The 23,223-nt window shown below is 37.6% G+C and overlaps 1 protein-coding gene across 1 annotated transcript in view; it reads right to left on the bottom strand.

Annotated features, from left to right (window-relative positions):
- The window catches only part of LOC107284570 (CUB and sushi domain-containing protein 1), a 478,687-nt gene that overhangs the window by 452,227 nt on the left and 3,237 nt on the right, over positions 1 to 23,223 (bottom strand). The window contains exon 2 of the mRNA XM_029283474.1: positions 7,515 to 7,722. Coding sequence (XP_029139307.1) covers positions 7,515 to 7,722 — 208 coding nt within the window. The remainder of the gene's footprint in view (positions 1 to 7,514; positions 7,723 to 23,223) is intronic.

Genomic DNA, 23,223 nt, shown 5'->3' on the forward strand with positions numbered 1-23,223 from the left:
ATCTATTTTCAAACCAAGGTATTATACATGTTACCCATTAATTACTATCTACTATTGAATTTTTATGAGGGTTTTTTTGGTTTTAAGAATACATCTACATCTTCCAGCTGGGATTCATACCAAGGTATGCATTCAGTCACATAATAAAGAGGAGTAAATTGTTTAGGGACAGTTAAGAAAACTTTATTGCGTGAACAAATCAATTTCAAATTGTTTTACATTTCTTTTATGAAGAAATAGATGTGAATGTGTAAACTCAATGGTTTAGATATAATGGAATGCTGGAGGAAAATAAATACATGAGTGTTGTGTCCTGGGCCTGTTGAGGAAACTCAGCAGGCCCAGAAAAGGTTGCAAATGGTCCCAGGGATTGTAAAACCTGCCTGGGACCAGACTGAGAGGTGCCAGCCTTGCGCGCATGCGCAGGGTGCGAAAACGCTGCCTTCCTATTGGTTAGCACTAGCTGGGTTCCTCACCCTATAAAAGGCCTGCGAGCCTTTTGCTCTTTGCTTGGAGTTGGAGAAGGAGAATAAAGAGCTATTGTTTACACAATGCGTCTTCGTCAATTGCTTGCGAACAGCAAACACAACAATGAGCGTTTGTGAAATGTTTATTTTCAGACACCGGACAAGACCATTAATTGCCCTGGACTTTGAAAATCAGATATGTATTGATAAGTCCTGTCATCCATCTTCTAAAAAGTATGCTAAAAATCTTAAGAAATCATTTTTGACAGAAAGTCTAAATAATTAGAGAAGGAATTTGCTTATATAGAAATCTCTTGAGGGCTCAGGATGGGTTTGGCCTTGCTTTCTTTTCATTTTCTACATTCAGGAGGATTACAAACCTCCATTCCACCACGTACACTGAGGAAATATGACAAGCTTTAGTTTAACTATATTCCCTCCCATTTATTGATACTCAAATATAGTTTGCCCCTGAATGAAATGGAAAGCCAATCATGAATTGCCAGAGGAAATTGACTGTCAACTTTCTATAAATATATCTTATGTTTTAGAAACTGACTAGCTTTTATGTAATTTATTGTGCACTAGCAAATTACATCATAGGTCATATACAAGTTATAAAAGCATATGCTCAGTCTTGTATTCCTGACAGATTCAGCTGTGGAATGATGGATATGAATTATGCCTTTGTATTTTGCTAATGCAGGAGGTAGTAAATTAGCAGGTGCCTAAGATGTGCTAATGTTCTATGAATTAAGCATCAATTTACTCCTTTTCCGTTCATACTGCAAACCAAACACATTTTGATCTTAGCAGATGACTAGTCTCTAAGCAAGAACTACATATTAGCGCATGAGAGACAATCAATTATGCTACTCTATTGCTACCATTAATAGCTTTACTAGCTTTTGCTTTCAGAGCTGTTTTAGTGGCAGAACCCTCATAAATTCAGCATACTTTGGTGTGTTAGGAATATTAGCATCAGCACATGTTCAGCAGAGGAAATAATAACTGCTCTCAATCCTTTTAGCTATGGAATATTGTACTCCACTTTCAATACTTAAGAAAATTAACTACACATGGAAGCTTTCACAAGTTGTACTGTGTCAATTGAGGAATAGATTTGTTTAGATCACTGGTTATCCACCGATGGGATGGAAAGGTCCCTGACATTTCATCAACAGTCCCAAATAAATTTCAGATTATTATACTGATCTTGTTTACATGCAATATTTCAGCAATAGAATAAGAGACGTCTTCCTATTATAACTTTCCACAAGATTGTTTCTGTAGGTGTCCATCCATCAATGGAATAGAAACCCTGGCACAACAAATTCCATTTTGGTGGCCTTGTTCCATAACAAAGACTTCTACTGGGTCTGCCAGCAAAGCAAAGTAGATCCACATTCAGGTAGCCAGGAAAAAATCTTTGAATGAGGTCAATTCTTCCAGAGAAAACTCTGGCTTTAACACTTCGAAGAAGGCCCTTCAATCACACCAATGCTCTTGGCAAAACTTCTCCTTTGATTGCTCTGCACAGTTCTAATAAACCAGAAAACCTCAATTCTGCATTTTTTTTTTAGTGTCACAATTTAGTGTCACAAGCTTTTCACCTTGCATCCAGTTTTGGGTCCTTAGGTATAAGCGGTTATATTAGGGGTGTCAAACCGGTGGCCCACAGGCCGGATGCATCACATGCAGGCCATACCCACCCCGGCTCCACAAAGGCAAAAAATGTTACAATACATCACGTGACGTGATCGAGTTTGACACCCGTGGGTTATATGGAAATATCACAAATCAGTTAGCAATTGTCACATCTGACAGACTATTTCCTATGTGCAATCTAGTGATTAAGAGCCAGTTTGGTCTAGTGGTTAAGGCACCATGCTAGAAACCAGGAGATTGTGAATTCTAGTCCCACCTTAGGCAAGAAACCTTTTGAAGACTCATTCTCTCAGCCCAAACCACCTCATATGGTTGTTGTTGTGGGGAAAATAGGAGGAGGAAAGAGTATTAGGTACAATCGCTGCCTTGAGTTATTTATAAAAAAGTGGGAAATAAATAAATGAAAATACATATGTTTCCATAGTTGAAAAATTGCCACAGGTATTCACTACTCACACCAGTATTATTTATGTGTTAATAAACAATAATGATGTCAGTTGTAACTTTATGACTTACTTATATTCAAGTTTCTTTAGTAAGGATTTGGTTCATCAATTCACAAACAATTTCAGGCTATTAAAAAAAATGATGATTTACAACAGAGATGAGGTAGGAGTATGGGTGTTATTTGGTTCACATATTAATGCGAACGTACCTAATTCATTCTTACTGAATTATTTGCAAATTGGAATACAATCATCATCATTTTTTTTAAATAAAGCCATTTTTGAAAAGAAAAGGAAAACGAATTTGCATTCAGATATGCCATTAAAAACCACCTGTAAAAAACCCCAAAATACTTAAGAACAACGATAAGCCAAAAAGTTCATTTGGTTATGCACTATACAATTATCCTTTTGTAAGGAATATTTTCAGCTCAAAGAAATACATAATTTACATGTACAGTATGTTTCCCAAACAAACAATTAAGAAAAGAAAGTCTCATAAGTATCAACCTTTTATCTATTTTAAAATTCGACAAGCTGGTCCACAATATTGACCTGCTATAAAGGCCAATGGATCATTTAGTGAAGTTTGGGAAAATGTAGATTTGATTTCTAAAATAAGGTATCATGTTTGAATGTAAATACTCTTACACTGGCTGATATGATCTGATCTAATCAAAGAATGGAATTATTAAGGAGTTAAATTGCTGACTATTTAAGGTTATTTTCATGCTAATTCTCCCTTTTCCCTCCATTAAAAAAAATTAGGAACTACATTTCTTGCTAAAAAATTTAATTGCCCTAGATCACCTCCCCCTGTAACTATTTCTTCCAGAATAAAAATAATAATAAAAAGAATGAAAAACAAAGTCACGGTTAATTATTAGAACAACTAATTATTGTGGAAAAGTAGGAATTTGCTTTCAAGTATGGTCACAGAAATCAACACAGATGATTGGGTTTTAATTATGTAGCAGCAGCTCCTATTAAACTGAATAGATACATGACACCCATGCATATCAAATCAGAATATAGTCATGTTTAACAACTATGCAACTTATTTAATAATTAACTTTAATTAAATTGCATTAAACATAGCTATTCTTGAGTTTTATATGTTTATATGTCAGGTCTGTGCTCAATTAGAGGAACTAAAAACTGACTTTCAAAACAAAACATAAAAATAATATAAAGGCATAATTATGTATGTTTCAACATTCCAACAGCACCTATTATTTTGAAAGCAGCACTCATTTAATAAAAATTCTTAAAAGCAAAACAAAACAAAACAAAAATCTTTATTTCTATAAAATCTTCATTTCTATGCAGAGAACAACTTTGGGTCATTAATCAACATCTGCTTCAGTTCTTTCACAATTTACATTATGTTTCTGTAGGATTACACAGTAGTTTGTGGTAAATAGGTTAAAATTAGCTTTGCTACTTAAAAAAAAAGTTAATTGGCATCAGATTTGCTCCTTTCTTATACTAACATCCCATTTAACCCCTTCTAAATAAATAAAATATTTGTTTGAAAAAAAAAAATGCTGGGCCTAATAAGCCCATTAAATCTAGTAAGATTTCTGAGAATACCAGAAAATGCTGTTGGATCGAATTTTGTATATGCCTTTTAAACTGGCACATTGTTTCCAAACCCACCAGCCAGATATTTATGAAATACCTACTAACAACAGAAAACAAAGACAGAACCATTTTAACGTCATTTTAATGAGATTCAATCTATTGAAGCAAAGTGCCCCTTTTCCAGTCTATGTGCCCATCTGCTGTGAAATGGGAGAGTATTTTTCTGATTAAGGTACAATGGTCATCAAGAAAACTATACTTCATACTTCAAAGACATAGTTTTAAAGTTTGAAAAGCTCTCTCTTGGAAAAATGGCATATAAGAATAGTTGAATCCCCTGTTTGGCCTTTGGGCACCACCCTAAATGTTACCTAATACTTTGTCAGATGCATTTTAGCTCTAGTTACATCAGCCCTTCAAAATTGTCCTGGTCAGGAAACGGAGTCCACCACAGGAATAGAGCAAAGGTTTATAGACATAAGCCACTATATTATACAAGAATCTTGAGAGACTGACTGTGTCCTTCTTTCCTTCTCTCTTATACCCCTGTATCTTCCTAATACCACCCTCTTTCTTGAGGCTGAAAGAAGGCCCTTTTTTTTCTTTGAATATTTCCCTCAAGGCCATCTCCAGGGATGTCAATAGGTTATACAGGTAGTCCTCAACTTACAACCACTACTGAGCCCCAAATTTCCATCGTTAAGCAAGATAGTTCTTAAGTGAATTATATGACCCATTTTATGACCTTTCTTGCCACAGTTGTTAAGTGGATCTCCACAATTAAGTTAGTAACAGAGTTGTTAAATGAATATGACTTCCCATTGACTTTGCTTGTCAGAAGGTCACAAAAGGAGATCACATGACCCTGTGAAACTGCAACCATCATCAATATATGCAAATTGCTAAGCCTCTGAATTTTGATCACATGACCACGGGGATGCTGCAGTGATTATAAGTGTGAAAAACAGTCATGAGCCACTTTTTTTCAGTGCCATTGTAACTTTGAACAGTTACTAAATAAAAAGTTGTACAGCTAGACTCATATTAAAGTTGAACTAAGCCAGCCTGTGTACCCTGAGGCCACATACTTCGCTTGGAAAATGAGACAATATGTTGATCCTATTTTTGTGTTGGTCCAGAAGTATTTCGTCCCAACTCATGTTTCATACTAAACATGGGGGGGAACAAAGAAATGTTTATAACCTTTCTGGTTTTATCAGAACATTAGAACAATTTAAGTGCAAGAAACATGCTGAATTTCATAGAACTCAAGGGCATTCGAGCAATGCAGATTGTAGTGTTGTTTGATTTGGGAGAGAAGGCAGTAACATGAACAAGAGCAGAATCATTCAGTAGTGAGATGGGTGGCTTACACATGTAAATAAATAAAAATATTTTTTTAAAAAATAAACATTTGCAGTAAAACTGGATATTACAGTGGAAATAATGTGTGGAAAGTTTCAAACTGCAGGTTTTGAGATTTTGTGGAAAGAAGAGAGAGTGGCCAGAAATAATGATGCCCTTTGTGAAAGAATTGGAAGTGACTTTGGGTGATAAAAAGCATATAGATTAACTCCCTTCTCTTTTTCATAAAAGAAAATACAGTTCTAAAATCATTCAAGTAAAGACAATAGCTTCAATATTGCTCAATTTCTCAGCCAATTTCAAAGAATCATTCTGATTTGAGGGCAGAGCAGTCAGTCACCGAACCTAATCCTTCCACTTTTTCTCTTCTCTTTATCAAGGCATTTTCATAAAGTTACAAGCATCAAGTAGTAGTAATTTCCATACAACATGTGAGTGTGTATTTTCATCCTTTTTGCCAGTCAATGCCTTTCTTTCCATTCCAACACAATAAGCTCTTCAAATTGGAGAAGAACTTTTGTGGAGAACTTGGAACAAGTGACAAAATTGAACCCCCAAGCATTTCATTCTGAGTAACTCAAGAAAATGCAATGAATTGCCTTATTCCTCTCTGGATTGCTATGGCAGTATGTTTATATATTTTATGTGCCTACAAGACTCCAAAAATCCAAGAAGGCAGCAGTATGATTCTTCCAAGCAAATTTCCTCACCCATAGACAGAATCTCGCCAAACTAAAGTATGTGTCTGAACTGAGTGCCTTGTGTCTCTGGAATGCACCCTCCTCCCTCATGGGAATCTGGCTTACTATACACCATCACAATATGCAATTTTCCCCCCAGTTAAAAATCACTGGGTGAGCTCTGGATAATCACAAAGCATAAATGTAGTTTTTTGTGCAGAGAGAATGTGGGTGGAATGGAAAATTTACACAAAGACAATGCCCACATATAGCACTAAAGCAAAAGCCACTGCTGCTTCTTTTGTATGGATAAAAATATATATATATATAAGGTTTTGTTAAAATACTCTATGGTTAACTCAGTACATTAACCATAGAAAAAATACTTCTATTTCTGGAGTGACCATTACTGCAACAGCATGATATTTGAGAACAACTGGACAAAGTAACTGGAATAAAAGTACTTGCTGTCACTTTCACTACTTTCAACTAAGACGTTGAGGTTTTCATACTAAACAAATCCACAAACGACCAATCTAATTTTAGTCCTGTTATAATATATGCAATATATTTAGGGTATATCTGCTGTAGTATGGTAAACATTCATAGTTAAACTTAATTACAAATAAAAATGTCAGTTAAGTCTATTAGATAAGCTTATTCTTGATATTAAATGCTACCGGTGGGCATAAATTATCTAATGATTGGAGAATAAACTGTAGAAAAGACATACATATAATTAAAAAGATATAATTATTTGTAGAAATTCCACCAGCTTAAAAAAAAAATGCTTAACCCTTCAATATATTCCCCAATAACAGCTGCTAATTCTTCACCATGTTTAACTTCATGCTGGCAGCAGTACAATCACAATAGATCCCTGGATTACAGTAGAATCTGTTCTCTCTTTCATGTTCTCCTTTATCAAAATAAGCAACTCATTCCATTATAACAATACTTTTGAAGTGCAATTTATTAAAAGGTTAGATGACTCACAAAATGGAATAATTTTTGATCCATCCATTAGAGGGCACTATCCTACCATTTCATCAAGTTTAGCATTTTTTTTTTATAAGGTTCCCCTCTGTTTTTCCCCCTTCCTTATTTTCATACTTTTCCCCAAATAAGACACAGTGGAGCATTTGTATAATGTTTCATGTAGTAGCAGAAATTAAGGCACACTTTTGATTAAAGGGATAGAAGAATTGATGAGAGAGAGAGAGAGAGAGAGAGAGAGAGAGAGAGAGAGAGAGAGATCTCGTCTATAAAGCAGTGAGACTGCTTGCTCTTTTGTGTTAACTTACCATATGGATGGGGCCTCAGTGCCGCTGATTTCCAAGAAATCATAGCCTTCTTCCAGTTGGAAATCTGTGAAAACCAGAGCAATGGTGTCTCCTGGCTCTGCCAGAATGGTCCACGTGCAGTCTGCACTATTGTCATATTCTGAAGGAAAGTGAGGACTTGAAATAATTCCACTGGTCCCACGAAGAGTTCCTCCACAAGCACCTTCAGCTGATTTTTATTTTTTTTTAGGAAAAGGAGGGAGGGGAGAAAGAAGAACACAATAGTTTAGTTTCTTATTTTGTTATGATCAGAGGTATCTTACAGGTTTAACCTCTTTCATTAAATGGATAATGGCAATACAACAACAAATAGGTAGATATACTGGTGAAATATCATTAATTGATATTACAGCAAGCATATCTATTTCTTTTTTAGCTGACCATAGAAACTTGGATGGGGAGAACCTGAAACTTTTTTCACAGGAAAGAGGGCTGTTGCTGTGCTGGGAAGAGAGAGGAGGAGGAGGAAGAAGAGGAAGAGGAGGGGGTGGAGGAGGAAGTTGGAGATTCAAAGGACAGACTTCTGGGAAAGAGAAAAAAAAAGGACTGGTCTCTTAAAATGGACTCTGTTGTTTTGAACTGGTGAAGAAAGATTGATTCCAAGGCCAGTTTCAGAGATCATGGAAAAGAGTTGCAGTTCTATATTAGATGGCCCAAAGACATCAATAGGAGACAACACCAAGGGACTTTTCTAACTGATGCAGATGGCTGAAAGAGTGAAAGACCGTGTCCTGCCAGCCCCTGCATAATTATCCCTCTTCCTTAACTCTAAGTAGGAGCCTGGAAAAGCAATCATCACATTTAATCAGTGCAGTAGGCTGAATGCTTTACCCAGGAGAGAGAGTGTTAACTTTAAAATGCTTGGACAGACACACATGAATCAAGCCTTTGGTTCACTGTTTTATTGCCACTTCATTATCGCTTATCAGAAAAGCTGGAGGGGGTAGGAGAGCAGAGAAAAGGAAGCCAGCTTGTTTAGCTACTATAATAAATACTGCCTGAATTGCTTTGCATTTCTGAAAATGAGCCTAGTAACCTGCCTTTTATTTGCTAATAAAAAGAGGCAAGAAGTGTTCACAAGAAGGTTGTGGGTGCTATTTGTTGTATCAGTCTAAACCCCCAAAGCTCTTGTGAGACACACACCCTTGTGCCTTCACCAAACTATGTGGGGATGACATGCATATGTTCGACTCACAATTCTACCTGTACCAGCCACTGCACTCAACTGACTTCCCTCCAAGTGGGGAATCAGATGAGAAATTCAATTTTGTACTATAGCATATAGCAGAACCATCAATATGGCCCAATAGTGGCCCAAACCATCAATACGGCCCAATAGTGGCCCAAACCATCAATACGGCCCAATAGTGGCCCAAGCCACTATAACACCACTGCTCCATGAGCTGCATTGGTTACCAGCCTGCTTATGGGTGCAATTCAAGGTATTGGTGATCACCTTTACAGCCCTTCATGGCATGGGTCCAGATTACTTAAGGCGCTGTCTCACCCCACTGGGATTGACCCATACCACTCATGCCAGCAGAGGAGGCATGCTGCAGGTCCGATTATTCCTGCTGGTGGAGGGCCTTCTCTGCTGTTGTTCCTGCCCTCTGCAACACCTTGCCCCATGATGTGAGGTTGGCCCCAACCCTATCTTTTCGTAAGGGCCTAAAGGGCCTAAAGAAGTGGCTGTGCCAGTCAGCTTGGGCCCCAGTAACGGAGGTAGTTGATTGGGTAATAACAGATTCCACCTCCCCCTCACTCTGTCTCCGCCCTCCCCATGTGTCCTTGGTCTTAATGTCTGATTTTAACTTTTAATGTTTTAACTGTATGTGTAGCAGTAAGCCACCCAGAGTTACCCTATGGTAAGATGGGCAGCCAATAAAATTTATAAATAAATACATAAATAAATAAAAAATAATAAGAATGATACATGTTATAGACTGCATTGGGAATATAATTTTAATAGGTATTCCCTTGGCTACCCTATTTTTTTTCAAAGATTTGAGAAAGTCCTAAATTCAATAGAAAGGCTCAAATTTCACATGTAGAAATTCAACATTGAAGAACGTCTACAGTCTTGAGGTGCCATAAGAGATAAACTTTATTGAATACACATCCTGGCACTAAAGAAGTAAAATCAACTCTAGTTTTCCTGTGCAAAATTCTGGTTAGTTAACAATAGCTTTTCATACCCCCCACCCACCATGTCTTTACGTCGCCCAATCATGTTCTTTCTGTTTGTTATGGGAACGGTCCACTTCTCTGCCAGACACCTGCTTTGGATGACCTTGGGTGTCACAGTCCATGGATGGCTTCTTGAAATTCCCATTTCTTTCCCAGACTCTTCCTCCCTCCTGTTTCTATGGCAAGTTGAGTAGCTATAGAGGTTAGCAAGCATCTTAGCAATTCAACCTTGACAAAAGAAACTGTATTTAAGTTTTTCCTAAAATTAAAAAAAATCACATAACAGGCAATGAACAAATATTCTTGAAGGCATGTAGGAGCAAAACTGAATTAGAAGATGGAGGAAATAATTTATGGAACAAGGAATAATCCGAGAAGAGAACATGGCTGAGGGATCTGATCTCTTCTATTTCACTTGGAGGACATTGAAAAGGCTGAGGTGTGAGTCCCTAAGGATAAGACCAATATGCTGAAATGGGGGTTGCTGGTGGATAACAACACACTGTGTGAATGTGGAGAGATGGAGAGTCTGGCCCATTGGTTGATCTGTTACTACCAGTAGAATGCACCAAAAGTTATCTGTTTCTGGCCAATGATAAAACCAAAATGGTAGCCTCATTTTGGCAGTTTAAGGTTTGATCTGGACATGAAATTAAAAAAACAAACAAACAGGCAATGTTACAAATCAAGAGAATTTCAGTTGTTAAGTGAAGACTGTGGTCCAAGAAGAACTACTAGAGATTTCATTTAAATTCATAGAAGTGTCAAAGACCGAGGATTGTATAGCTGGCAAAGACAAGGGAAACAAAAAGGACACAAAAGACCAAGGAAAGGTGAATGACACAGATTTCATGAATGTACCTGTACTGCAGTTCAGGGGCAAATTCAGAAACTTGGAATCTTTAATAGGAATTTCCTAGCTTCCTTTCTATTGTGTTAATTAAGGCAGAATTGCTTTGAAATGTTTCACCCAGATGTTTCTCCACCTGGGCTGAGTTGCCATTTATGAGATAATTTGTCCCCTGTGGAGCCATTGCTTATCTAGATTCATCACAACCTCTCATCATGGGTCAGGAATAGGCAAATTTGGGGGATAGGGATTAATCGGAATAATTTGTAATAATTTAGAGTTAAAATATTGAATGGTTTCTGCATGCTGTAAAATAAATACAGTAGATGGGATGCTGACAGCTTGAGGTGCCTGCTGTTACAAAATGGCTGCTATGGTAGAATGTGTGCTTTAATAAAACGATTGTTTTAGAGTTTAATCCAGCCATAAAATATCCATTTACTAGCTTCCTATCATTTGGGTTACTTTTCTCTCCCTCCCCCCTCCATGGACAACAGGACAGTTTTACAAACATAGCACTGGACTGTATCTTCCCAGCAATTTTATTTCCTAGGAACGTTTATGAACCTTAAGGGAGCTCAGAGGCACTATTGGAAATAAATATGATGCCTGGGAATGGTGCTTTGCTTTGCACGTGTCAGCTTCTAATTTTTTTAAAATTAAAATAATCTTTTTGAAAAATTAGACAGCTGAGGCTGAGACTCTGATGTCTACCAAGTAATGTGGATTAATAGAAATAAATACAGCTATAATTGCTTTAGCTAAAAATATAGCAATATAAGCAGAAAAAATAGATATGTTTGAGAAAGCAGATTTATATAAAGGCCATTACAAAGTTTGCACAGCTTAAGTGAGCAGATTAAAGTTTAGCATTTTAGCTAACAGGAATCATATGCAGTTGCAAAACAGCACATAAAAATGTAGAAGAGCAGACTTAGCACTAGGCTTAATACAGGCAATTGAAAGCTTTAAGAGAATAATGATCATGTGGGGAGCAAACCATATGTATGTGAAACTTCCCCACCATCATTTCTGCTTTTGAGTGGTTTGATTTTTTTTTTTAAGAAAAGCTGCATGAGCTAAAATTAAAAGAAAAAGATTAAAGAATGTTTCTGCATTAATGGAACTGATGTATGTTAGAGATCTCGTCAACTTTTTTTTCATTAGATCATCTTCTCCTTTCATGTTATGTACAGATGTGTCTGTCTGTCTACCTAGCCATCTATATCTATGCACACTCTGTACATATACCTACAAACACATATCTGACTACCAAACTTGACAGAATCCTTGGCTCAAAGATCCTCTCAGTTAATGAAGATATGTCAAGTATAAAACAATTAAGGGATTAGATTTGAGTGCCAGGAACAAGTACTGTAGGTCCTTGTGATCAAAGCTATGAGAGAGAAATCAATTTCTGCAAGTACGATTTGAAGGAAGAAAGAGTACCTTGCCTTGTATAAACAGAAAGCACATCCTGCCCACAGAAAACCCCAAAGAGATTCAGGAAAGATGATTACAGAAGAAAAAGTAACAGATACATCAAATGACTTAAAGGTTCAAAACAGTTGTAATTCAGCTGCACTAAAGCATAAGTAGCTGTCTTTTTTCAGGTTCAATTTAGCTTTGTTTTGGCTTCCTGCTCCAGAAATATCAGATCAAAAGCAACTAGAAGTTCCTTTTCTTTAGAAAACTATTTAGGAATCCTAATGCTGATTTCTATTGGCTGAAGATTGACATGTGACACCAACAACAATACAGATAGTCCTCATTTAACAACCACAACTGGGATTGGCAACTTGGTCACTAAGTGACATAGTTGCTAAGTGTAAAATCATATGATTACTACTATGCTTAGGATTTTACTTCAGTGTTTATTTTTCTCCACTCCCCAGCCCTTTGGAATGCTTACCCTGGTACTGGGATAATTAGCAAGAAGGAAATTAATGTTTGTATTTATATTCATCGAAGAGGAGTAGATTACAAGAGAGTAATTGGGCACACAGTGAGGAATGCACATTGAAAGGAATAATCTAATACCGTCTGTTTGCCTAGTATGCTTGCCGAAGCATGCTAGGAAAGTAGCCAATCCTAGCACATTCCTTTCAATCCTCATTTCCTATTTTATGTCTTTTTACTCTTTTGTACTTCCTTTCTCTCCAATCTTTCTGCTCTGCGAGAGGGAGGGAAAAAAGCAGGTCAGGCACACAAAAGATTGTGTAAACAACCAATCTCTTCCTCAGTTGCTTTTCTCTTCAGCACAAGGTTTTCCTAAAAGGTGCTAACCACAAGTTAACAAGCTCAGCTTTAATTAGTCAGTTGGCAGCTGCTGCCTATAACTGACAAGACTTTAATCACTTTCATATCTGTGGCTTTTGTTTAGCTCCTATGTTCCTCAGAACTTGGAGCTGTAAATTTGCTAGGCAAACAGCTGGAGCTGGCACATTACTTGCCATGTGTAATCCCCATAAATTCAAATGACCTATCCAGTGTAGTATAGTTGTTAAACTATTGAACTAGGGCTATGAGGCTCAAATTCATGTCTGTCCTTAGCCATTGAACCCAACTAAGGAATTTTGAACCATTCTATCTCTTTCCTTTCCTCCCTCCTTCTCCCCAACCTCAGAGGGTTGTTGTTATAGGGAAACACTGAAACATTGAAGGCAAGAGTGCTAGATGCCTTGAGCTCCTGAATATAACAAATAAATTATGGATCCTGAACAATTATAAAAGTGTTGGAGGTGCAGACAACTGAATGCAGATATATGTGAAAATCTCAGCTGGAACTGCTGCTGTTGGTGCTGTTAGCAAAGAAAATATGGAAGCTTTCTCTCTGGTTATGTTCTGCAGCTTTCCTTCCCACTACCTCCCCAGCAGAAGGAATATACAGTCACTTTGTCCTGTTGAATGATTTTTCCTCACTGAGCTGCCATCAGTTCTTTAGCATCCATCAACTGCCTTTTGCACTTCATCAATTGACAAGTACTGGTAGTCAGTAACAGCACATAAATACTCACTGGTAGTACATGGAAAGGGGTGCAGGATGAAGTGGTCAGAATAACTTTGCCACATGGTACCCCATCACCACCACTGGTCAACAGATGGAAATAGCTGAGTGATAGGAGTCAGGAGGGCTGCATGTTGTAGCAGGTGGTTCCTCTTCACCACATCACCCATCTGTTGCTCACCATTTGCTGGACACTAAATAACAGTGGAAGGGTGGTGGCACTGTGGGGGTATGCACAGTTCTCCCCATACCCACTGCCCATGAGCTGCTATTTGAGTTCCTTTGGAACCAGAGTGATGCTTTTCTAAAAGAACAGTACAACCATGTTCAGAATGAGCTTGAATTAATACCTGAGCAGAAGAGGTGGTTTGGCTGTTTGTTTGTCATATCACATTGCAGTCCCTCCTTGTGAGTGCTTGACACATCTTTGTTAAGCTTATTTTGAACACACATACAACTTGCACGGAGCCAGTCTAGCCACCTGTCAGTCCAGCTGAGCTCTTCATATTAATCTCCTCCAACCCAAGCCCTACCTACATTAAGGAGAATGACTGATAGATGAATTCTTGCCAGATGGTCGCATTTAATAGGGCAGAAGGGAATTCGCCAGTTCCTTTTCTAAACATGCCCTGCATATAATATATAAAGACACCAAGGACCATTTTGTGGTTCTGTGCCTGTGGCAGATAGAAACTGAAGTGGTGGTGGCACATTTTACATCAGAATACTGTAGTTTTCTGCTGGTTGAAGGATTGGTGGGAAACATTTTAAGCCAAAGGGGTTTGCTATCCATACTGTTTTTAGTTAGTAATAAATCTGATAATTGCAGTATGTAACCCTTGATTTAAATCATTTATAAAAATGCTGAAGATCACTGGGCCTAGAACAGAGTCTTGCAACCTACTACTTAATGCTTCTTTCCAGCTAGCTTTGAAGACACCGATAAACACTTGGTGGGTACATTTTTCAACCAGTTCTGTATGCAAGCAATAGTAGCATTCTCCAACTCATGTTCTGCCATCTTCTTTACCAGAATCTCATGAGAGACTCTGCAGAATGGTTTGCTGAAATCAAGGTAGATTATATCCTCTAGACTTCTATGGCCAACTTAATTAATCATCCTATCAAAGAGAGAGATTGAAAGAGATCCAGTAGTTGAGCATTATTTATTCTTGATGAATCCACACTTGTTCCTGTACAGCAATACATTATTGCCTAAAGGCTCACAAACCACCTGCCTAAAAATCAGATTTTTGCCTAGTATCAAAGCTGGCTTGCCTGGCCCTGCCTTTCTCCCTTTTTAAAAGTAGCAACAGCATTTCTCCTTCATAAACTCTCAGGATACCCCTGTCCACCTTGATTTCTTAACAGTCACAGGAATTGACTCAGAAATCACATCTAGCAACCCCTTTGGAGCTCTCAGTTGTCAGTGGCCTTGTCCTGTGACAGAACAGAACAGAACAGAATAGAGCAGAGCATAGTAGAATAGAGTAGAATAGAATTGGAAGGGACCTTGAAGGTCTTCTAGTCCAGCTCCCCCTCCCTGCTCAAGCAGGAGAACCTATGCTATCTCAGACAAGTGACTTTCCAGTCTCTTCTTAAAAACCTCCAGTGATGGAGCGTCCATGATTTCTGAAGGCAAGCTGTTCCACTGGTTAATTGTCCTCACTGTTAGGAACTTTCTTCTTAATTCTAGGTTGCTTCTCTCTTTGATCAGTTTCCAACCATTGTTTCTTGTCCTGCCTTCTGGTGCTTTGGAGAATAATTTGACCCCCTTTTCTTTGTGGCAGCCTCTCAAATACTGGAATACTGCTATCATGTCACCCCTATTTCTTCTTTTCTTTAGACTAGCCAAACCCAAGTCCTGCAGCCGTTCTTCATATGTTTTAGTCTCCAGGTCTTGGATCATCTTAGTTGCTCTTCTCTTAACTTTTTCCAAGGTCTCAACATCTTTTTTGTAGCATGGTGACCAAAATTGGTTGCAGTATTCCAGGTGTGGTCTCACTAGAGTTTTATAAAGCGGTAATAATACTTCATGTGATCTTGATTCTATACCTCTGTTTATACAACCCAGGATTGTATTAGCGTTTTTGGCTGCTGCTGCACACTGCTGGCTCATAGTCAAGTGACTGTCCACTTAAACTCCTTCATGGCAACCAGGTCCTCCCTAACCATCTGTTCACTTATCCTGAACTGCCACTGTGTCATTTTTTTTCTTCAATTGTTCTCCTCATTTCCATTTCACTATAGTTCTCTTCTGAGGAGAAGACCAAGGCAAAGGTTTTCTAGAATTCTCCTCTTCCCTTCTAATATCTTATGTCTTCTCAGGACAGTGGGCCAAACCCTTCTCTTTTCTTGTTTTGTCTAATGATATGGCCCTCAAAGCTTTTTTGTTTTTGTTTTTGATCTTCTTTTGAGGATAAGTGAAGAAAAGGGGTAAAAAACAGTGTTCTCCAACCAGTATACATGGTATCATATCCATATATTATATATACTTATAGATGACAGCATGTATGCTGGCTGAGGAATTCTGGGAGTTGAAGTCCACACATCTTAAACTTGCCAAGGTTGAGAAACACTGATTTTAAACCAGCCACAACTCTCTGTCTAGCATCCTATATTATGTGGTGCTGCCTTTTACTGTTCTGTTTGACAAGGGGAATTCAGGTGGAAAATATGATTTTTAAATTTCAGATACTACCATTGATTTTACCTTCTGCTTCAGCAAAGAAAATACATTCATAAATGACATGCAGTATTTCACCACACAAAACTAATGCAGAGATAATTGATTCCCAGTGAGATTAACATGAATATTAGATTTAGACTAAATCCTAGACGACCTTGGAAGTGGGAAAAAAAACGGATTTTCTAACATGTTTACCTGTTTACTGCTTTAGGGCTGCCAATCAGAAAAAGCACATAAAATGCAAGAGGTAAAGTAAACAATATATAATGATATATACCATGCAGCAGTTTTATGATTAATGGGCTTCAAGTGCTTCAGATTAATTTCACCCCTTCAATTTTCTGTTGTTGTTTTTTCCAGGATGCTCTCAATAATTTTGTCCCATTTTGTTACTGCATTGATTTACCATTCACATACTCTCAAAATGCTGTTCCATACTGATTTCATTCATCTTTAAATGCACTATTTTTCTCAAATTATTTAGTGATGGGTGAAAATTACTGCTATTTCAACATTTTCACTTGATGAGTTTTAATCCACTTCAAGTGTGATTTGATCCCTAAAATTATTTTTTAAAGTAAATTGGAGAGGAATGTCCTATTCAACCACCCCTTTCCTTTAATTTCTAAATGTTTTAGGTTGTGCATGGAAGACATAGCTATGGCTACTGTTAAATTTATTTTCTGACTTTCTCTGGAAAAAGGACATTAGTCTTTGGTGGCAGGAGAGGGGGAAACCAAACATGGTTTAAGATTCCAGAATCCACATATATGCAGGACTTTTTGCATGATAAACTACAGGTAATCCTCGACTTACAACAGTTCATTTAGTGACCATTCAAGATTACAAAGGCACTGAAAAAAGTGACTTATGAGCATTTTTCACACAACTGTTGCAGCATCCCCATGGTCATGTGATCAAAATTGAGTTGCTTGGCAACTGGTTCATATTTACGACGGTCGTAGTGTCCTGGGGTCCTGTGATCACCTTTTGTGACCTTCTGGCAAGCAAACTCAATGGGGAAGCCAGATTCACTTAACAATCATGATTTAACATCTGCAGTGATTCACTTAACAACTGTGGTAAGGAAGGTTGTAAAATAGGACAAAATTTAGTTAACAAATGTCTCACTTAGCAACTTAAAATTTGGGCTCAATTGTGGTCATAAGTCAAGGACTACCTGCATTGTCCTCATAGATTTTTCCCCTTATGATTAAATGGCTTTACTTTAGTTTTGGAGGCTTTGAAAGATTATTTATTGCACCTTTCCCTCATGTACTTTATATTAAAGATGTATCTTTTGAATTTGATAGTGGGGTTTAAAGTCCTGACGAAGGAACACCAGAGTTTTATGTGCTAAACACAGACAATGCAGAAAAAGAATGAGTTATGTGTTTTATCCCTGCTAGCAAAATACAAATTACTTTTCATGGTTCACTTGGAACCTTTTGACTTAAGAACAAGAGATACCCTTGAGAACCTGCCTAAGCAAATATTATAACAGGTAGAATTGGGTGGAAACAGTTGTTTAGAAATGCATCGTTCCTCAGGGGCATTTGTGTCTAGTGGTTAGGGAAGTGCGTCTATTCAGAGTCTGCTTGCAGCCTTATTCCCATAAAAGTGAAGGAGAGGGCAAAGTGTAGCTAAGTGGATCCTGCTGTGTAGAGACATCACAGCAGGTGAGGTAGAGAGAGAAAAAGTCTTCACAGATTATACTCTAATATGTTGTCTTTTTGAAATATAGATGGGAATTGAAAATTCTTTTATTATCATCACCTTAAATTGAAGGCTTTTTTTTTAAAAAAAAGAAAGCTGTTTACTTTGCCTGTTTTGTGTAGCAACAGTATATCAATACAGTTGAAATAGAATTCTTCAAATATATCATGAGCCTTCAGCTCCCCCATTACAGAAAGAATGCAAACTTAGTTTAGAAGATATCACCTCATTGTACCCTCCTGAATTCTGCCCAGACAGGCAGACATTCAACTAAAATAACTCCCACAAGACAAAAAGCAAGGTCCCCATAGCTTTGACCATGCTATATGACACCACCTAAACTGGAATATATCTATTGGCCTGATCCAGCATCTTAAAATCCTGTAAATGAAACAGTAGTCATCCTTTAAAAGATGTTTGAGTGGGCCCTTGCCTGTTCACTCTTTGGGTGGTGCTTTTCCAACTTGGGATGAAGATCAGGAGAATGCAGGAAATCCTCACAAAAATGTAAAGATAGCTATGAGGACAACCATGGAGTCAGCATGAGAACAAACATGGTCTAGGGAGCTTTTGAATTTGTAGGACAGGCAAACCTTTGTCACATTAGAAGAGCTGGTTTGAGATGACTTATTCCAGTTTGGGTGGTGGCACAAAGTATGTCTATTCATATAGACTGTCTCTCCTCTGACTAAGCCAAACACTCTTATGCCAATATTATGGGGACTTGCCTTTTGTCTCATGAAAACTATTTTAGTGGAACGTCTGCCTGTTTGAGCAGAAACCAGAAGAGTATGGTAAAGGTGAGATCTTTGAAAATATATACTTTCTTTCTGAAATGAGTGAGCTGAGGGCACTTCCTTTTCTTCTGCATCAGTTGTTGGAGCATACTTTTGGATAACCATCATACTAAAAAGGTTGTCCAGAAAGCACCTTCTTTTCTTGTCAATATCAGCCCAACCAGTTAGATCTACCAGAGGAAAATTGCTTTTAAACCCTATATTTTGTGCAATTTGGGGTGCTGAGGTGAGGGGAGGCTTCTTTAATGTCATGAAACAAACCTCCCTGTGGAGATCCGGCTGTCTCCCCTCTTTGCTAGTCCTTTCGAAGTTCTTAAAAGCTAAGATATTTTGGAGACTCTTTTCCTGATTTGATGTTGCTATCTTTCCTTCTTGTTTCTTTTCTCGGAAATTGTTGTGCTGTTCTTATGTTTTATCTTTAACACTATATATTTTAAGTCATATGCAGTATTTTCTGTGTTAAGAAGTTTGTTTTAATCGCACCAACCTAGAGATATCTTTAATAAATATATAAATAAAATTATTTAGTCATTCACTGGTCTGTATCCAATCTTTGCTATAGCCTTCCTAATTAGGAAAGTAATACTGTTCTTTCTTTGCTTTTCAGGTTCCAGGTAGTATGATTTTCTGACTGCTAGTATCAAGTTTAAATTCAATAATATCTAAGATGTCAATCTATAGTCAATTTATTTTACTTTTTATTGAATTGTGCTTTCTTATATTCATGCCTCCGACATTCCATGTTTCCATTACAATTTTTTCTTTTCAGCTTCGGATATTCTTTTCCTGCATGACCAACATCAGCAACTAGATTTCCTAAACACTTTAATCCACCTATTGTATTTCACGAATACTGAACAGCACTGAACCATCCTGAGCAATTCTGCAGTAGCAGGTTGAGTGACATCCCAACTGAGGAGACCATCATCTCCTCAACCATTTTGTATTTTCTATTTCCTGATAAAAAAATGCAAGAGTAGTTTACCATCGTTTTTTCCCTATACAATGTGAAATGATGATTCTGCCATGGTCACTAAACTGATCATCCCCCTCCCACAGCTTCTTATATCATTATTGTCCATTGTAAGTGCCTGCTTGCTTTAGCAATAGTACTTAGACTTATATACTGATTCATAGTGCTTTTACAGCCCTCTCTAGGTGGTTTACAGAGGCTGAATATTGCCCCCAACAATCTGGGTCCTCATTTTACTACCTGAGATGGATAGAAGGCTGAGTCAACTTTGAACTGGTCAGGATCAAACTGCCGGCAGTGGGCAGAATTAGCCTGCAATACTGCGTACCACCACGGCTCATAAGGTTTAGCTGGAAGGGTGGGATGACCTCCAGCCCTAGGGTGGCCCTACTGGAGATATACAGCCTTGGCATTTACTCCCAATGTTCTTTACTCATCCCTTCCAGGACTACCCTGCCACAATGAAGCCTCATAGCAGTACTTGAGGTAGAGGGCAGAGCCTCTGCACCATTACACATAAAATAGACTTTCTTACAAGAATGTGTGTTTATTTGCTTATCCAAGTAACAATCACAGATACAATTCTGCATTTATCGTGCAGTGTGGGTTTAAACAAATCAATAAATAAAACAGGCTGAGCAATTAAACAGCCATTTTTATTTTACTGGGAACCAGACATTGTTCCATTCCATTTTCATGTCCAGTGATGGACCAAATTTAACAAATGGCTTAAGATTCTTTTTACTTCATTATGCCATGGCATAACTGATAGAAACACCATTATATTTTAAACATTATAGACTAGAGAGACAATAATTAGATAGACCTGACATTTCTTCCATTCCTGCCACTCTTTCTTTGAAGATTTTATTTTTCCTTACCACTTGTAGCTTGCAATAGAAAAGATGCAATTAAAAACTTGAGAGTCATATTAGAAAGCTCTGCCAAGTGACATATTGTCATTTCCAGTCACATTATGTAAGGCTTATCAATTAAAGAAAATTGCAGTTTTAGACAGCTCCAAATGAACCATAAGCATACATTATTTAGCAACCTGTATTGCAAGTATCTACAAAATAGCTAATGGACCTTTATTAGAAGGCATCTTATTCTAGAAATCTTTGGAAAAAGTTTATAATTTAGAGAATTCCTTTGCTCAGCTAGACCTAAAAGGAAAACAATCAGGGACACTTCAAAATATCTCGGTGGTGCATTGTTTGTATTTGATTAGCCACTTATTGAAATTATGTTCTGCACTGACATTTTAAAGCATCCCATTACAGTCATTAAATTATATTTGATAGTGCCGAACTGACAATTTATTCAAGTCACAACATTTAGAAACAAGACATTGACTTATGCATCCAGGTAACAGTGCAACTTCAGGAAACATATCCGGAACAATAATAACAAAACTGAATGTTTGTTTTTAAAATGGAAGGAAAAATATCCACAGCCATCTAGAGGAAATGGCTTGGAAGATTGTGGTATGGAATCATAGAAGTGCAAAAGGTTTTGATGCAAATAATGCATCTTGCATCAGACATTGTGGCAGAAATATCAAATTACGCATACTTTGGGCAATGAAATCATGATACATGTGTTATCGTTTTAATGTCACTATGGCTTAATATAGATACTGCTGAAAGGTTATGTACAATTTCCTTTTCAGCTTAAAGAAATATTCAGCTTAAGGAATATTTACCATTCAATGGTTATTTTGCACCATTTTTCACTAATGGTGCATTATTCTACTGCATAAAGCCATAATATGCCTTTGGTTTAGCGGGTTGTGCAAATCCAGGCTGTTCAAAGGCAACCTAAGTTATTGTGGATTTATTAAATAAGCCATGTTTAAACAGATCATAGCTTAGCATGATAAGTCAAGCTTGTCCTTGACTTACAACCACAATCAGGACAATTTCCATTGCTAAGCAAGGTGGTTGTTCGGTGAATCGTGCCTGATTTTATGACTTTTTTGCAATGGTTATTAAGTGAATTATTGCAGTTGTTAAGTGAATAACATGATGGTTAAGTGGTTGAGTGATTCTGGCTTCTCCATTGATTTTGCTTGTGGGGAACTGGCTGGTGAGGTTGCAAATGGCAATCACATGACCCTGGGATGCTCCAACTATCATAAATACATGCTGGTTGCCAAGCGCCCAAATTTTGATCAGATGACTACAGAGATGCTGCAATGGTTGTAAGTGTGAGGAGTGCCATTGTCACTTCAAATGGTTGCTAAATGAATAGTTATAAGTTGAGGACTACCTGTATACAAATAATATATGTGAAGGCATAAAAGTATGTTGAGGGTGCAATTGATAAGTGACCTAGGACAAAGGTGCTACTATGTCAGCACACCACTAAATAGTTGCAAATTAGGGAGGAAGAAGACAGTAGTTTTCCCTTTGTACAACTCTCAGAGATGCAAATATTTCTGTGACAAATAGAAGAAACAAGCTACCACCAATACAGATTGGCATAAACAACCCAGCCATTGCTGGAAAAGGGAGGAACAACAACATTCAGCTTACAGTGATTTGTAAGCCTGCCTGTGAAACTTAAAATTGAAATGGAAGTTCAGGAACACCAAGCAACCATTGGTTGCTGATTTGTCACCAACATGAGAGGCAACAAAGGTTTACACTAGGCCCTGAAAATATGAAAGCAGCATTGGATGAACAAAATTTGTAAGAACCATTTTCACATTCCATTTCCTTAACAGAAAAGGCCTTATTTGCTAAAAATTTAGTGTCCAGCTACTGAGCTGGGAGCTTCAGCTGAAGCCCAAGAAAAATGCAAGTGAAGAATGGGATGAACTTGAAAGAAAGCTAGAGAAGCTTTCTCCCAGGCAGGTCTATAACACGGATTTTGAAAAGGTGAACACTGATTTCATCGTTGTGGAGACCACCTTGAATTTTTTGACTCTGCCTTGCCGAGGTGTCAAACGAAGAAGAAAGGGTAGAACAGAGAGCAATTGACAAAGGTTGTGAGTGACCAAAGCTCAGATCTGATTGAAAACAAACACCTGAAGATAATTCAGTTTGTGCATTCCAGTAAGCATTATTGTTGAATATTGTGTCTGGATTCCCAGGAGGGAGGGGTTGCTTTCCAGAGGGCAAAGAGAAAGATAAGCTTGGGAAATCTGGATAACAGGAAGAGATTTAAAATGGTTCCTCCCTAGTGATTCCCAGAATATATCTGTAGTTATGTATATAGTTGCTTTATTCTGTCAAAATTCTATCTATAAGTGAAGCAATAAAAGAAAGTACTCTTGAGTAACTCTAAGTGTCATCCTTGGTTCTTGGGCCCTGACCACATAGTTCAACTGGTTAGATTGAAAAAGCATTTTAAACCATAATATGTGGTTTATAAGCAATAGTTCAATATATCAGCATACTAGTTATATTAAAACTGAAGCAAACAGACCAGTTTGTTGAGTTTATAT

The sequence above is a fragment of the Protobothrops mucrosquamatus genome, unplaced genomic scaffold (assembly GCF_001527695.2).
Source record: "Protobothrops mucrosquamatus isolate PMUCROS unplaced genomic scaffold, P.Mucros_1.0 scaffold103, whole genome shotgun sequence".
NCBI lineage: Eukaryota > Metazoa > Chordata > Lepidosauria > Squamata > Viperidae > Protobothrops > Protobothrops mucrosquamatus.